The following is a 15,840-nucleotide window of genomic DNA, read 5'->3' on the forward strand; positions in this document are numbered from 1 at the left end:
CAACCGGAGCTCATTAATGCCAGAGAGGGGCTCTCATTTCTCGACACACAGACCCTCTGCAAGCTTCACTTTATTCTCCACAGCTCTCTCTGAAATATGATTGAGCCGTGAGGGGGGAAAACATGCCGTGCTGATGTCTCTTGAATCTTACAAACTCTGCTTCTTTTCGTCAGTTTGAAGGTGGCTGACAAACGAAAGAAGCTACAAGAGGAGGAGGAAACGGGGGAAAGAGGAGGGAGAGTGATGATCAAAGCGGACCGCACCTCTCACCTTCATATCCAAAAAGCTGCATGCATGTGTGTGTGTGTGTGCATGTGTGTGTATGTGCAGAGTCAGAAGACAGCTTTTGATGACGATATAGAGGTAGGTTAAAAAAGAATGAAGGTTGGGGGAAGGAAGTAAACAATAAAATTCGAGAGTTGGGGATAAGGCGCAGAGGAGTGATACTGTGTGCTTGTTAGGGAGTGTTTAAATGAATCTTTTTCGCATGACTGACCCTGAATATTTGGTCTCAAACACAGCTGAATACTCAATCAATGTCTGCATCCCCGGGTGACAGAGGTGAGCGATTATCTCCTTCAAGTGTTATGTAGCTGAATGGTTCAGCAAGCATAGACAGGGCAGGGCACCGTGAGCGCATTGTGGAGGGGGGGTGATGACTCAACTCATTATAGCACCACTTGCCATCTGTGGGCCCATATACTGGGAAGTGAGAGGGTGTAAGAAAAAAAAAAAGCGAGGCAGTGTGGGAGCGGACCAGGCAGGAATTACATAACATTCAGGGCCAATGAGATTGTTGGATGTAAAATGCTAAACTTGTGCATCAAAGAGCTGGGATTTAAAAGGCTATAAATGGCTGGGCAACATAATTCGAATTGACTGATCAGGTTCAATAAAGGTATAATTACTGCGTTCTGCTCATTCATTTGTATGTGGCTCTGTACATTCCTTTCAAGCAGGATTTTCCCCTCCTCTCTGCCTCCCTTCTTTGGACTTGACAAAAGAGCGCAACAGTGACTCAGCCTTCTGCAGTGGGTTATACTGCGAGAGAACATTTTGTATTACATGGCTGTTAGAGGAAAAAAACACTTTCAAATTATGGCTCATTTTTAACCCTCTATGGGATGCATTATGATGCTCGTTGGTAAAAAAAATATATATATATATTTTTTTTCATCTTAAAATAGACCAAGTGAACATAATTTAAAATGAACGAATCATTTTTAGGGTACACTTTAGGGTGCACTCCCTAAGTAAGTTTTTAACTGGTTATGAAACAGCCTCAATTTGTTATGGACGCGTCTATATGACCTACATAAACAAACAAAACCATTGTCGAGCAGACCGGCTGGTTCTCTATAATTCTTAATACTTCTTAATACCTGCCACTGAGTTGCAGCCTCCTTGAAATCAGATGAAACAAGCCTGTGTTTACATTTTCTCAGCCAAAGTTACAGTCAGTAGTATGTTTGCTGGTTAAAAAGAAGCAGGAGGAGATTTTTATTTAGATAATTTTTTTAGTTATTTGTTTCCTTTTCTCTTTTTCAAGCATTGTACTATAATTGAGGCTGTATTGCATGAGTGTAAATGGCCAAAGATGGGTACCTTTTTACCTAAAGGCAACACTAGCTAACTAACTAACTAACTAATTATGAGCTCCTCTTTTCTGTGTGTCATCAAACGAACCTATGCAACAAGTTCACACACGCAAAAACCTGTGCATCATACCTCCTGAAAGAGCTGCGACATCTCACACACCAGACAGGAGTTTGATTGCATCTCGCACTTGTGTCTGTCGGAGAGGAAGAAGTCTCGCAGCAGTGGTGTGTGTGTTAGGGCCTGAACAATACAGTTCATGAAACATGTGTTGCCCAGGTTTATTAACCCTCGTAAACCTGCAGGACAAGAAGAAGAGAGAGGAAGAAAAGCATGAGAACAACGTGGTAGTGAGGATTAATTAGTGCAAAATATACAAGTTATTATTACATATTATAATTACATTTTTTTTTTGCAGAAATAAGTTTGTTTCCCCGAGTTCTCTCATTTAGCTGCATTCTCATTGATTTTAATTAAGTATAATACCATAATATTGATAGCAGTATGTCCAGAATCGATATTTCAGTACAGACCAGTCAGGATCCGGTACCAGTTTAATACAGGTTCTCCATAACCACCCCTAGGCTATTATTAGTCAAACAAAACAAGCATCTGAGGATGTCACCATGGACTTCAGAAATTTAACACTTTCTGATATTTTATAAGGCAAAATATGAATTCATATTGGCAACTTAATAGATAATGTAAATATTTGGTAGTTGTAGCCATGTATGGAAACACATGTAAAAATAAAAGCCACTGGCACTTTCAGATTCAGTTTTTTTTTTTTTTTTTTTTTTTTGCATGTCTGGAAAGTTAACAATATGGTGTTGGGTCTGGTTTGCCAGCACAATCATGTGTATCCTGGAGCAGACCCCGAAGCTGTGAATGGATTCATTTAGAGTGAGAAAGTAAAGCTACAAGTCCTCCAGTGACGGCCAGTAGAACAGGTGAGACACAGCGAGGTCTTGGGTCTAATCCAATTGAGCAAGGCTTGGTTCTGGAAGAGAGCGCTCAGCGAGAGCACTAACACTTCAGACTGGTCCTGGTGTGCACACACACAAATAAAGACACACAGTCTACTGTCCAATCAGGGCTGTCGACCAAGCTCTTTAAAGATACAAGAGGGTGAAAGATGGCAGCAGACAGCACACAGAGAAAAAGATAGAAATCAGCAAAAGTACATGTACAAAATCAGAGCCACAATAGAGATTGCAGGAAGAAACCAAAGCAACAGATCACTGAGAAAACAGTAGAGAGGGAAAACATAGAGACCGATTCAGGCCCTATCAGAGAGGGAACACTGTGTTCTGCCTCTCACAGTGTGCTGCCTGTGGGGCTGCCCAGTCCTGTTGACCTCGGGTATCACACTTAAATACAAGAGTGACCCTAAGTACACTTGCACCATAGGCACATGAAGAGAGACACACACACACACTGTTAGGAAGGGTGCGCACACACACACAAACAGTCTAGTAGGGCAAGAATCTGGCTATATAATACATGTCATGATACAGGGGTTACAATACAATATATATATACAGTGTATGCAAGGGGATTGGAGCTGCAATGGTTTTATTAATCGGTTTGAGTATTTTTTTAAGAAAAAAAGTCAAACTTCTCTCGTTTCAGCTTCTTAAATATGAATATGCTCTTGTTTCTTTATTCCTTAATGACAGTGAACTGAATATCTTTGGGTTGTAGACAACACAAGACATTGTCTTGGGCTTTTGGAAACAGCGATCAACATTTTTCAGCATTTTCTGACATTTTATGGACCAAACCAACAATTAATTAATGAAGAAAATAATGGTCAGATTAATCTACAATGAAAATAATCATTAGTTGCCACCCTAAAGGTGATACAGTGCTACTTTTAAATCTAATTTTAGGAAGACTGTCATAGTTTGAAGAACACACCACACTATTATGCATGAAGTCTTAAGTTTTTTATGCATCAGAACAGTCTAGAAATATAATAAGACTGCTATCTAGCAGTAGGGGGTTCAAGCACAACATGAATCACTTATCACTTAAATAATCACTAGATTATTCGACAATCATTTTTTTTTGTTGTCAAATAACCTAGTGATTATTTTCTCAATCAGTTAGTTGATTAGTCCATTAAATGTCAAAAAAAACCCATGAAAATGTTGATCAGTGTTTTCCAAAGCCCATCACGATGTCCTCAAATGTCTTGTTTTGTCTACAACATTAAGCTATTCAGTTTATTGAATAAAGGAGTAAAGAAGCAAGAAAATATTCACATTTAAGAAGCTGAGATCAGAGAATTTTCAGTTTTTTCCCTAAAAATTAAGTCAAACAATTAATCGATTATCAAAACAGTTGATTAATTTAATAATCAATTAATCATTGCAGCTCTGATCAAGAGATTGTGATAAAGTGTATATGAGAATTGATACAGTGTATCAATATTTTCTTGCACCCCTACTATCTAGAGAGGAAAGTGCAGACTGAACAGTCCAGTCTATCGCGCACCTATGGTACAGTTCGTAGTGATTTTCCTCCGCTTTGGATTGTGTCGTAATAATTCTAGCTCCCTCTTGGTCGGCTCCCACGTCGTGTATTTCTCCCCTATGCCTGTGGATGCAAAAAGAAACACAAACGTGACGACACTGAGATATCAGGCGGCCTCGCTTCCACAGCTGCATTAAGTTTTCTGACAGAAAACAAAATGATATACCTTGCAATTTCCAGGCTTTCCTCTGTTCCTCTTTGGCAATCTGCTCCATGTCTTTGTCGTATATATAGTCTTGACACACAAAACAATATATTCCACCGTATAATAAGTCTATCGCTGGAAGGAGGGAAGGAGAGGGAGAGAGAGAGATTGAACCATAATTACAAATAGATTTTTCCACCATAGTAACACACTTTGGGTTTTATATTTTACTGTCTAACCTCGCCGGCACCGCCAGCCTCAAGACAAGTGCTTCCTCCGCCCTGCATTTTCCACTCACCGCAGTGTGCTTCCATCTCATTGCTTGCACTGAACAATTATACAGAGATGTGAGGGGAGCAGTGATGGAATAGGTGTATTTGTCTCCCACCCCCACCTGGGCTTTCAACTAACACACCATCCACTTCCATTCTAAAACTCCACGGCAACAATACCTCAGCTCTGTTGCCGTGACAACCTATTTTTAGCTTCACCGGACATTTTTCTGTTTTTGGTGCAACCCACACTGAGAAAGTGAGATAATACATCATGTAGAAAACCTGACTGGTGTGTGTTATGTTGTCGTCACTGTGACATGTTTGGTTTTGTGTACATGTGTGTTTTTCGTTAAGAGATTACGATATTGCAGTTTAAATGCACCATGCTATTTCTACCATGCACATGTCACTGTGCACTGCCACTGTCAATAAAATAATTCTGCACACTGTATGTATTGTATATAGACATGACATAATCATCCATGTGCTTCTTACACACATTTATAAATTCAGCCCTATTTACTCAAATCCTTGGTTACATAACCATCCTGTCTAGTCTTTACCTTTATCGTTAAGCATTGCTGTCCTTCTTCTTAGCTGTTAGGTCTGTTTTATTCCTTTATAAGTACAGTGGGAACAATGCAAACACAGGAGTCAAACTGATTGTATGTGTAGGACTGAGTACCAAACTTTGATACTTTTATGGCACTGAACAAATTACTTCAATACTATTCAGTGTCGAAAAATACCTTGTGGTATTTCCCTACCATTGTCCACCATCCCCAATATTTTATTTATTTTATGTTGTGAGTTCTTTGTGTTCAGATGTCTAGTTTCAGACTTTTATTGTGAAACTTTATTTTGAAGTTATGCACTTGTTTCTGCTTCCTGTCACTACACTCACTTGGCTTTTTCTGCCGTCTGTACATCGCAAAAGTCACTGGCGATGTGCAGTCAGATTCACGTAGCACAATAACTTGACTCTCTCAGTTGTTCATGACATTGCTGTAACTTGTCAGTGTTAAGTGTATGCAGTCATCATAGGAGAAATACTGTATTTGTGGGTATTCGCTATCGAAAGGTTTAAATTAGTGAGGCGTTAAGCATACAGCATGATTGTAACAGGATCTATTAATGCTGGTGATTGGCTGTCCAGAGATGGGGCTTATTGTTTTTTTTTTGTTTTTTTTGTTTTTTTAACCACCAGGTCATTGAACAGGTCTTTTCTTTAAAGTGACCAATTGTACCATAATGTGTACTGTAATTTGTTTTTAGTTAAAATGGATTTGGTGTCAAAACAAATAATAATTCAGTATTGAAACCAAGGTACTGGTAATGGTACCCAGTCCAACATACTTGGACATTAAAGCTGATTCTGATTGAGGTTGCATGTGTGAGATAAAAGACGAGCATACAAATAAATTAACCATGCAGAGAAAAAAAAATATTAATTTGAAAAACATGGTGTACTTTCTTTTCTCTAGACCATGGGCATGTGTGCTGAAAAGGACAACAGCAACCCGGTTAAGAGAGAAAAATGAGAGCAACACAAGTGGTGGCGAGAGGAAGAAGATATAGACTAAGAGTACTGCACACAGCACTGGCAGGAATTCATAAATCTTGCTCACTTGAGTGAAGGGCGAGAGCAAAGAATGAGGAGAGGACGGGGAGGTGGGAGAAAAGGAGGAGGAGAAGATGTGAAAGGCGTCCAGAGGAGGACGGGAAAGAGAGTCATGAGGAGTGAGGTTGTTAGGAAGAAGGAGATGAAAAAGATGTAAAAGGAGCCCAGAGAAGGGAGCTTGCTATCTAGCAGACAGGGGACTTTGGATTAATTTGATTAGAGGTGGAGGAGAACAGAGCGCCGGTGTCAGAGAGGCTCCTGTGTAAAGCTCAAAGCTAATTAACACTGTAGCCGTGCACTTGGGGTATATATTTGTGTGTGTGTGTGTGTGTGTGTGTGTGTGTGTGTGTGTGTGTGTGTGTGTGTGTGTGTAACCAAACTGTTGAAATGCATTAAATCAATTAAAGCCATTCAGACAACTACCAAGCCGCCCTATCGCCTCCCCTGTTTCCATATTTAGTTGTCCTCATCAGGGTAATATCAAAATCTCGCTCATTAGTGTCATTGTCTTATTTAGCATAATTAGCATGTAAGACTGAAGCTGGGCTTTCTGCTAGCTGTGGATTAGTGATGTCAACCCCTCCCTTGCTGCTGTACAAACGGGAGTGTACCAACTTAAACCCATGACATTTGACTGGATAAGACGCTCCCACCAGAATGGTAATGTGCTGCTGTTAAAGAGAGGTTCAGCTCCCCGTCTGCTAAGAGGAGGAAGTTGCCCAAAGTAATGCTGTAATCCTTCACTGATAATAGCTGATGCTGCAGTGGGCCACAGGGGTGCATGTGAATGTGAGGACTGACGTGATGGGACTGAGTCTCGGACATAGGGAGAAACAATATACTGAGATTATCATTTATTGCCGATCATTTCAGCTCTATTGTGAGACTTATTTCCGCCTGGATTGATTTCTTAACAGTTGTGTGTGTCTGTGTGTGACTTACCTAGATTGTGTCTCTTGTTTTTTGCGTGCTCGTGGATATGTTTCTTTGTAAAACAGCCAAAAAAGACGCAGTAGAGACAAGAGTGGAGTCGGTTCAGGTGGGCGCCACACATGTGACAGATACACGACTTGGCCTGTAGAGAAACACCAAAGGGAGAAAGGGGGAGAGGGCGGTCAGTGTGGTGAGAAAATCCACTGCAGCAGGACAGAGCCCTGAGCTATAATGTAGCGCTACATAGGCAGACAGAGTGGAACTCCCTGCCAGCTGAATTAGATTTCTATCTCGCAGTCAGTCACACAAACATTTCTGAGGACACGGTGCTTGAATAGACGCGATATGAAGACGGCTTAAGATTGCTGGGCCTGTTGACAAATCCAATGCAGTTGAATAACAACATATTTCCACACTGAATCTTTCGCTCTCTAACACATGCAGGGCATGATGGGATTTAATGCTTGGCAGGCACACTGGAGAAGGCGAGCGGAATCTGTCTGAAGCACACAGTAACACTGGCTGGAGTTTGCATAATTGGTTTGACTACAGCACCCGGAGGTAACCTAGAGAAATTGAACATTAGAATGCCTGACATCTTCGGCAAACCTGCAAAAATGAGCCCTGCAGGGGTCGCACAGGAGCACAGGTGGTTACGCTGTGTACATTTTACAACAACCATGAGAAAAGGGGAGGCCATGAGCAATTCTGAAATTTAGTACAATAATGGAGGAGAAAAGCTGAACTGAACAAAGCAAGGTAGACGCGTGTGGACATGGTGAACATTGTTCCAAGCTCTGGAGAGACATGTGGTACAAATGCAGCTGCACATATGGCTTATTTGAGTGTTAATAATTGCATTATGAAGGTCTAAAGACTTGTGATTGATAGAGGTGGGGACCAAAGCTTGATGCCAAGATGGCACCGAATCACAACTCTGTTTATGGTACCTCATTTTGGTACCACATGACTGAGCTGTTGAATGGAATAACTGCCTTCTGGTGCAGACACATCATCAAACTGCTAGTTAACATTACAGCAGCTCTCTCTCGCTACATGGCTGTGGCAGCAGGTAGCCTTCTATTGGCTAGCTGCTACCCTAAAACATGGTTAAATGAGGAGCATAAATATAAAATGGAATGTGTCATAATGACTTGATATTTATATCAATGATGGAAATAATGACAAGAGCCTTTCCACAGGCCAGCAAATATGATCATGTTACTGCAGAAGAATTACTGAAGTTTGAAGGTGGAGTTTAAAGTATCTAGTGTTTAAGTGAAAATTTGTTCTTTTCCAAGTTCAAATTTGACTTGGTAGTGAGAAAAGCTGTTTTTAATGTCCTCAACTGTTATTTTGTGTTTTGTTTTAAAAAAAATGATTGCTTCAGACACTGGCATCATTTTAAAATCATTGTTTTAGCACTGGTATCAGAGAAAAAAAACAAGGATATCCCATCATAGTAAGAGACTGATTAAACTAATCCTGTAACAAATGATTATTTTTATCATTGATTAATCTGTTATTTTCATTATTAGCTGTTTGGGCTGTAAAAATGTCAGAAAAAGGTGGAAAATGTCATGACAATGTTCTCAAATGTCTCATTTTGTCCACAACCCAAGGATATTCAGTTTACTGTCACAGAGGAATAAAGAATCCAGAAAACGCATTTGAGAAGCTGAAATCAGATCATTTTTACTTTTATTACCAATTAATAAATCATCAAAATATTTGGTGATAATGTAAAAATCAATTAATAATTAATTACTTGATTATTCATTGCAGGTCTAGATTAATTGGTCAGCTGATTAACAACGCTGATTATCTGGAATGTACAGCATAGTCCAACGTATTTTTCTATTTGATGCATTTATACAAATTCCACCTAAAATAATGTGTTACTGGCTAAGACAGCAAAAGGTAAACGTGTTCACACTACTGGACTTTGGGGTCAAATGTAGTCTGATCTGGGCTCGGGTCCCTGGTGTGAAACCCCCCCTTAGTTGTGGGGGAGCTGTCTGAGGTGACACTGTAAAAAAGCACCACGATGGAAAATAGAATAGCAGAGAGCTTCACCAGCTGCTCTACTGGTGAAAGAAAAAAAGATGTGGATTTGATATCCGTCACAAGCATTTGAAGATGAGATAAGGTATTGAGGACTCCCATTTCACTTACTACCCTCTGAAAACAAATCCAGCATGCAAATTATATACTGAAATATGACAAATTGGGTAAGTGTAAAAACAATTAGTACAGCGTGAAAAGCAAAACCTCTTGGCAGAGAAAACACTCAATTCTGTCACATAATGGTTCTGTTGGTAATCTGAGTGAAAGTACAGTGGAAAAGTAGCCTGCAAGCCTGCTTTGAGAGGGAGCGATTGAATAAGAGAGGAAAGACAGAGCGATCTAATCAAAGCCTTTCAGGGTGCAGACCTGCCGCAACGAGTCGCCCACTCACAGAGAGAAGACAGAGGGAAAGGAGGTGCGAAGCAAAGGTGACAAGAAACAAAACGAGAAAAACTATTGGCTGGAGAGATTTACCAGTTTTCAGTTTCTGGTACATTGTGTGAAACAAGCTCAAAAGACAGACTCACACACACCTACACACCTCGCTTAAGCTATGGACATGAACTCACTGGCCTTGTGCTGTATTGTCTGCCTATTACTGTCTTTTGACTAGAGATACAATAGTATAACCTGACACCATCTGAACAACACTGAAGTGTAATGTTGCAGACAAATAAAAAAGGTTGTGCCAGTCAGTTTCACTTCCTTCCCTCTGGATGGCACAGAACAATGGAATGACTACACAACTCAAACTAATGCATGTGTGGCAATAAGCAATGAGTATCACACTGAATAACTCAAGATGATGACTCAAAACCTCAGCACACAAGATTATAAGATAGTTTTATTTTGAGGATTTGTTTTGGAGCATGTGGTTCCCACAACAACTAACACAAATGTTGCTAACAAAGGATTTACAGTATATACACTTTAATATGGTTAGAAATAGGCAGCAAGTATAATGAGGCCAGTATTAGAATACTGATCTTCAAGGAGAAATCTGGAACATATTTACTGTAATAAATCATGAAATGACCATGATATGTCATCAGAGATTAAGGAGACATGCTCCACTCAGGTCCAGAATATCTGTGAGTGTTTGCTCGTTTCACGTTAATTAGAGTTCAAATTAAAGCAGAATGCTCATAGAAATTGTCAGGATCTGTTTTTAATCTTTTAGAGGCAGTAGATGTTTAGAACGGTGTACTGAGCAAAATGTTAATGGAGCTTGGCAGAGGGAAAGGCAGGCAGACACTGAACTCCAACTACAGTGTGTATGTTTTAGAACACTGAGCTTTTGTTTTCAGGATAACAGGCTTAACTTTAAATTGACAGACAACTGACAGTTATTAACAGCTGATCAACTTACGGTATAGGACTCATCCTCGCTTGTTACTGTATATTTACAATGTTACAGTGTTTTTTGCAGCCTGCAGGCCATCTGCCTGAGCCTCCTCGAGTCTGGGGAGGAGGGGGCGGGGGAAACAATTCACTTCAACCATAGACTGTATATTAAATAGGATTTCAACCTATTTTAATTGTTGAGTGTTTAAATTAGAAAAATGTGACATCACGTGCACTTACACATCATCATGATGTTTCAAACAAAATTAAGTGTTTACTGAGATATGTTCATAGTGTCACACACTTCATATCAGTATCGGGTTTGTATTTGCACCGCAGTTTGCAGTGAAGCATTTATTGATCAAACAGTTTGAAATAAACAAGAAACAGTGACTCAACCAGTGACTGAAATAATAATGAAAACTGGCTGTGGCCAAACACCCAGAGTAATTTCTGGATTTTGGTGATTTTTTTTAAGTGCAGGGATCAACTAGCAGAACTTTCATGGCAGAGTACGTCAGTGAAGTGAAGCAAGTCATAGAAAAAAAAACATTATTAAACTACATTTATTATGTGGAATGAAAGACAAGAACTTCAATTTGGGACAACAATTGTTAAGTCTGGGAAATCTGCAAGAGGAATTCTGGACAGGTGTGAGACATGAGGGAGGAAAAAAAGTTAATTTTGAGTACTGATTGTCAAATAAAGTTCTGTATCTATCGGTCACTCACTTTATATTTAAGGCATTTGCAACGTACATACTGGTTTGAAAGTTGAAAAGATTGAAGAACCGTTCCATCACTAATCCACATCTTTTTATAGGGCTGAAAACAACTGCCAGTTTTGTGACAAACCAAGCTAAAATTCACTAAAACTGTTTGATCACATTGCTTTGAAAAACTCACAGTAAATATTGTCCCAGCATCAAGCAAACTCAGTCTCCCAGACACAGGTGAAGCATGCAACTGGGTTTGTTTTGCATCAGTAAAAACATTGACATCACAAAGGACGTGATGAAATTTCAAATGTAATCACTATAGTTGTGATATGAAATTTTCATACCGTTTCATCTCTGATTTATTTTATATAGACCCATTTAGTAATAACACAATCCTGCTGCTCTGTATCTTGTTATGGGAAACAACAAAAATACAGAAACTATTCATGTGAGCCAATATTGGTTTCTAATCAAAAGTAGTAGCCTAGTCCGAAGTATTTTCACCTTTAAAAGCTAGGTCATATAATATAATGAGAACATGTCCTCTAAAGGTGGCTTAATAAACTGTGAATTACTATGTGCTTTTCTTTAGAATAAAAAAAATATGTCCATTATATTTGTCTTATTTTCCCTGTGGGTAAGACAGACTGAAAAAAACATTTGGGAAGGAGGAGATCTGAATCTTTGCAAAAGCAGGATAGCTCATCTGCTGGAGTGGGCGGAAATGGTCAGAAAATTCTGCATGAGCAGGTTGGTGCAAGACTGAAATAACAGTCCCATGCAGAGCTCCATTTGTATGGACTGGTTAACAAAGGGTCTAGAAGTTATTCAATATACGTTCACTCGTGTCATGGTATGCTAGGGATACGGGCGTTACACGACACACCAGACATAGATAGGCCGCAAAACTCACAGTCAGGTCTGTGTTTTGGCTGAGCATTAGTAGGCGTGGGCTAGATTGTGATGACATTGCAGTAGAGGGGATATTCAGGGTGGCAAACCCTAAGCTCTGGTTTTATTCATATCGGTGTGTTACCCAGCCAGCTCTGAATGCGTGTGTGAGAAACAAGGGGCAGCACCAAATCAGCAAGGGGTGCTTTTCCAAGCAGGGTGTCTGGCAAGAGATGGGAAGAAACAAAGACTCTTTGAATTTTTAAAGGTAAAGCTTGTGTCATTGACATGCTAAGAGAAAGGAAGGACACAGAGGAGATAAAAAGGGATAGAGTGAATCAGGACATGTGTCTTCAGAGTCTAAATAAAGCCATGCCCTAGCAAAAGGCAAAAAGACAAAGATGAGATTAGGTGGAAACACAGGTGAGTTCACTGAATTCCTAAGTATATATTTTAGTTGTTTCTTTAAAGGGATAGTTTGTGCTACTTGATGTAGGGTTGTATAAGATACTTAAAAAATAGCATATTACCTACAGTAGATGCCAGTCAGCATGTTACCAATTTGGAGAAGTACCGCTATATTTAAAATATTTTCAACATTTTTACTTTACCATCAGCCTTTACCGACTGGAAACTGCTGTTACACAAGCCAGATAATATCTCTTTCCAAACTAACCACACTCCATTGGAAAAATCAGTAATTCTACCTTGCAGAACTTGTGAGTTGCCGGTCTACCACTGCCACGACCTGTTAGTGTCTTTCTGTTATTGTGTGACTTCAGTGAATCAGAACTATCTTTTTAAAACACCAAAATTATACAATAACTTAAACAAGCTAACAGATCAAGGCAGCAGTAGACCAGCACCTCCCATGTTCTGCTGGGTAAAATGACTGATTTTGCCACTGGAATTTGGTTGGTTTGTAGAGAGCAATATTTGGCTTGTATAAGACTGTCTGGCAGCAAGGTTATACAGTGAATAAAATTTTAAGTATCTTTAACTTTATACTGTTTTTTTAGGTGGACTTTTTTGAGAGGCTAAATTACCTTTTGTTGCTGGAGCACCTCTCTGCTTCTCCAAACTAGGGGTGTGCTGACCAGCATCTACCATAGGTAATACACTAACAATTGAAAAGCACTTCATACAAACCCACTTCAAATAATTCAAACTATCCCTGTACGACTGTCCTGCCTAAACAGTGAGGTTGTTAGTTCCAACTCCTCCTCCATTGCTCTAAGTCAAAAACAAGAAACCCTGCCAATGCCACACCTTGCCCTCCTCCTTACCCTCCCCCTGCCTCAACACCCCTTTAGCGGGCAGAAAATCTATCTCTGCTCCAGCCTTCCCTCCCTCCCCTCAGCTTCTGCGGGCTCTCTCCTTCTCACTGGGGTTCACGGGCTGTCTATTCTTCAGTGTCAGCAGTCCTGCATCTCTCTGCACCCAGGGCTTTTAATGTTCTATTAGATCACCTATTGATCAGCCACTGGCTCAGATGGCTGGAACAAGTGTCGGACAGGTAGCAAGCTCACGTTTGTGCAGCGCTACGCTACATATCCCATCTGGGATACGCTCTTTGAGGCGAGTTGGGCTGAGCTCCGTGTCCAGGAGAATGACCCACTAATGTACAAAGCTGTTGATTGATGGAAGAGCAGATGCAGAAAGGCATTAGCTGGATGAATAGATCTCCAATACATCTTTAACGTGAAGATAAGATAGCATTACATGCCTTGTGGGTCCACTGAGTCTGTGAGCGGTCCAACTAGGGGTGAGAATCTCTAGGCGCCTCATGCATCGATTCCAATTCAGAGGGCTATGATGCAGTTTTAAAACAATAATTGATTCATCTTGATGCATAAAAAAATTTGATTTCTATATATGATTTACTTTTTTCACTGTCAGACTAATTAAAAAAAAAACAAAAACATATTTGTAATGATCGATAATTTAAAAAAAGAATACTGTATTTTTATTATCAGTTAATCTGCTGATTATTTTCTTGTTTAAGCAATTAGTGGTTTCATCTATAAAATGTCAGAAAATTGTGAAATATTTTGATCCCCGTTTCCCAAAAGCCCAAGATGTCTTCAAATGTCTTGTTTTGTCCATATCCCAAAGATATTCCGGTTACTGTCTTCAAGGAGTAAAGGAACCAGAAAATATTTACATTTACAAAGCTGGAACCAGGGAATTTTGACTTGTTTTTCTTAAATTACTCAAACTGATGAATCAATTACCAAAATAGAGGGCAACAGAAGTAACAGTTGTAATTTTCATGTGGAAATATGGTTTGTCATGTTTGACGTATTCCAAAAATATCTTAGTTACACACTACTTGCATACAGTGTGGCTCTTGTTCAGGTCCCCTTTCCCTAGCTTTGAAACATAACACAGATGTTTGCATTTCACCATTTAACTGGTTAAGCCATAAGGAACATGCAGCCTTGTCTTACAAAACTGTTACAGGCTATCATAATGTCAAGAATTGGGTTTTAAATTTCAGATTATTGACTTTTCTGCATCATGACATAATCTTTCTAGAGACTCGCAATACATCATTTTTCCCTCAACCCTAAGTCCAACAACTACTGTATGAATCCTCCAATGCTCTAGCTGTAGCTGCATAAATCTACATAAAGCCACATCCTCCAGATGCCTCACACACTTAGCTTCTCCATCTCCTCATGCATTCTTTCAATCTGACTGCATTATTCCTCCCTCAGCATTTAGGTTAATGCATTCATATATTCAAACAGAGCCAGTAATGTGATGAGCTGTAACTGAGGAGGAGAGAGAATGACGATGATGATTATGATGTGGACAAAGGTCTGGCTCTACTGAGCACGTTCTTGCTGCTGCAAAGAACAGACCGGGGAGGGGAGAGGGGAGAGAGAGTCAATACGGAGGGGAGAGTGCAGCTATATGAGAGCAGTGACTCACCATGCTGCCTCACACTCATACGCCTGTGCATGCTTCTCTACACACACATGCTCAAACATCAACTGAACTAACAATGGCTGACACACGTACTGCACACTAGAAATGTGCATAACAAACATGCAGAATCTCTCCACAAGCACATGTATGCACATGGGCGTTGTTAGACATCTGCCAAGAGTTCTTTTCGGATTCTATATCTAACATGGACAAGCGAGGAGGAAAGGAAACTGACGGTGATGCTCCAGAACCGTGCTGCCGACTGACCCTGTGGGGCTGCAGCCTGTCAGTGCCTTGGCAGGATGATGATGTTACCCCTCTTCTCCCTCCGTACTATCTCCACATGACAATGCCTGCCCGGCAAAATTCAGTCTCAGTAAGCAGCCCAAGAGACACATGCGATATGATTCTTACTCTATTCTCTTTTCACTTCACTCCGTCAGCTCATTGTAACCTCTGTTGACAATGACATGCCGCGTGAGAACGTATTCCCACCTCATCCACATGAATTGAGTTTGTGGGAGAGACGGGGGATTGTTGGAGTGTGTAGATTGGCCTCATACTGTCACACACTGCTATAAGGACATTATAGCTAAAACCCTGAGCCCCAAGCCTATGGAGACTAGCTTCCTGCCATCTCCAGGAAACGAATGAAACCAAATGAAATGTGGATGGAGTGGAACTAAACTGAGATACTCATGGTGGAGTAGCTTTGATGCCATGATCAAAAACGCTTCTCAGGGGTTTGTGCAATTTCTCTAAGTTGGTGTGATAAAGC

At 40.2% G+C, this 15,840-nt stretch overlaps 1 protein-coding gene across 2 annotated transcripts in view; it reads right to left on the reverse strand.

The window, feature by feature from the left end:
- LOC146309495 (ubiquitin carboxyl-terminal hydrolase 22-like) overlaps nucleotides 1-15,840 on the reverse strand; it is a 39,835-nt gene that overhangs the window by 13,328 nt on the left and 10,667 nt on the right. For both annotated transcript variants that reach the window (XM_084744033.1, XM_084744034.1), the window contains 4 exons: nucleotides 7,118-7,250; nucleotides 4,301-4,414; nucleotides 4,096-4,197; nucleotides 1,729-1,895 (listed from right to left, as the gene is read on the reverse strand). In XM_084744033.1, the coding sequence (XP_084600159.1) occupies nucleotides 1,729-1,895; nucleotides 4,096-4,197; nucleotides 4,301-4,414; nucleotides 7,118-7,250 (516 nt within the window). The remainder of the gene's footprint in view (nucleotides 1-1,728; nucleotides 1,896-4,095; nucleotides 4,198-4,300; nucleotides 4,415-7,117; nucleotides 7,251-15,840) is intronic.

Source organism: Lutjanus erythropterus, chromosome 19, assembly GCF_056507025.1.
Source record: "Lutjanus erythropterus isolate fLutEry1 chromosome 19, fLutEry1.hap2, whole genome shotgun sequence".
NCBI classification, from domain to species: domain Eukaryota; kingdom Metazoa; phylum Chordata; class Actinopteri; order Lutjaniformes; family Lutjanidae; genus Lutjanus; species Lutjanus erythropterus.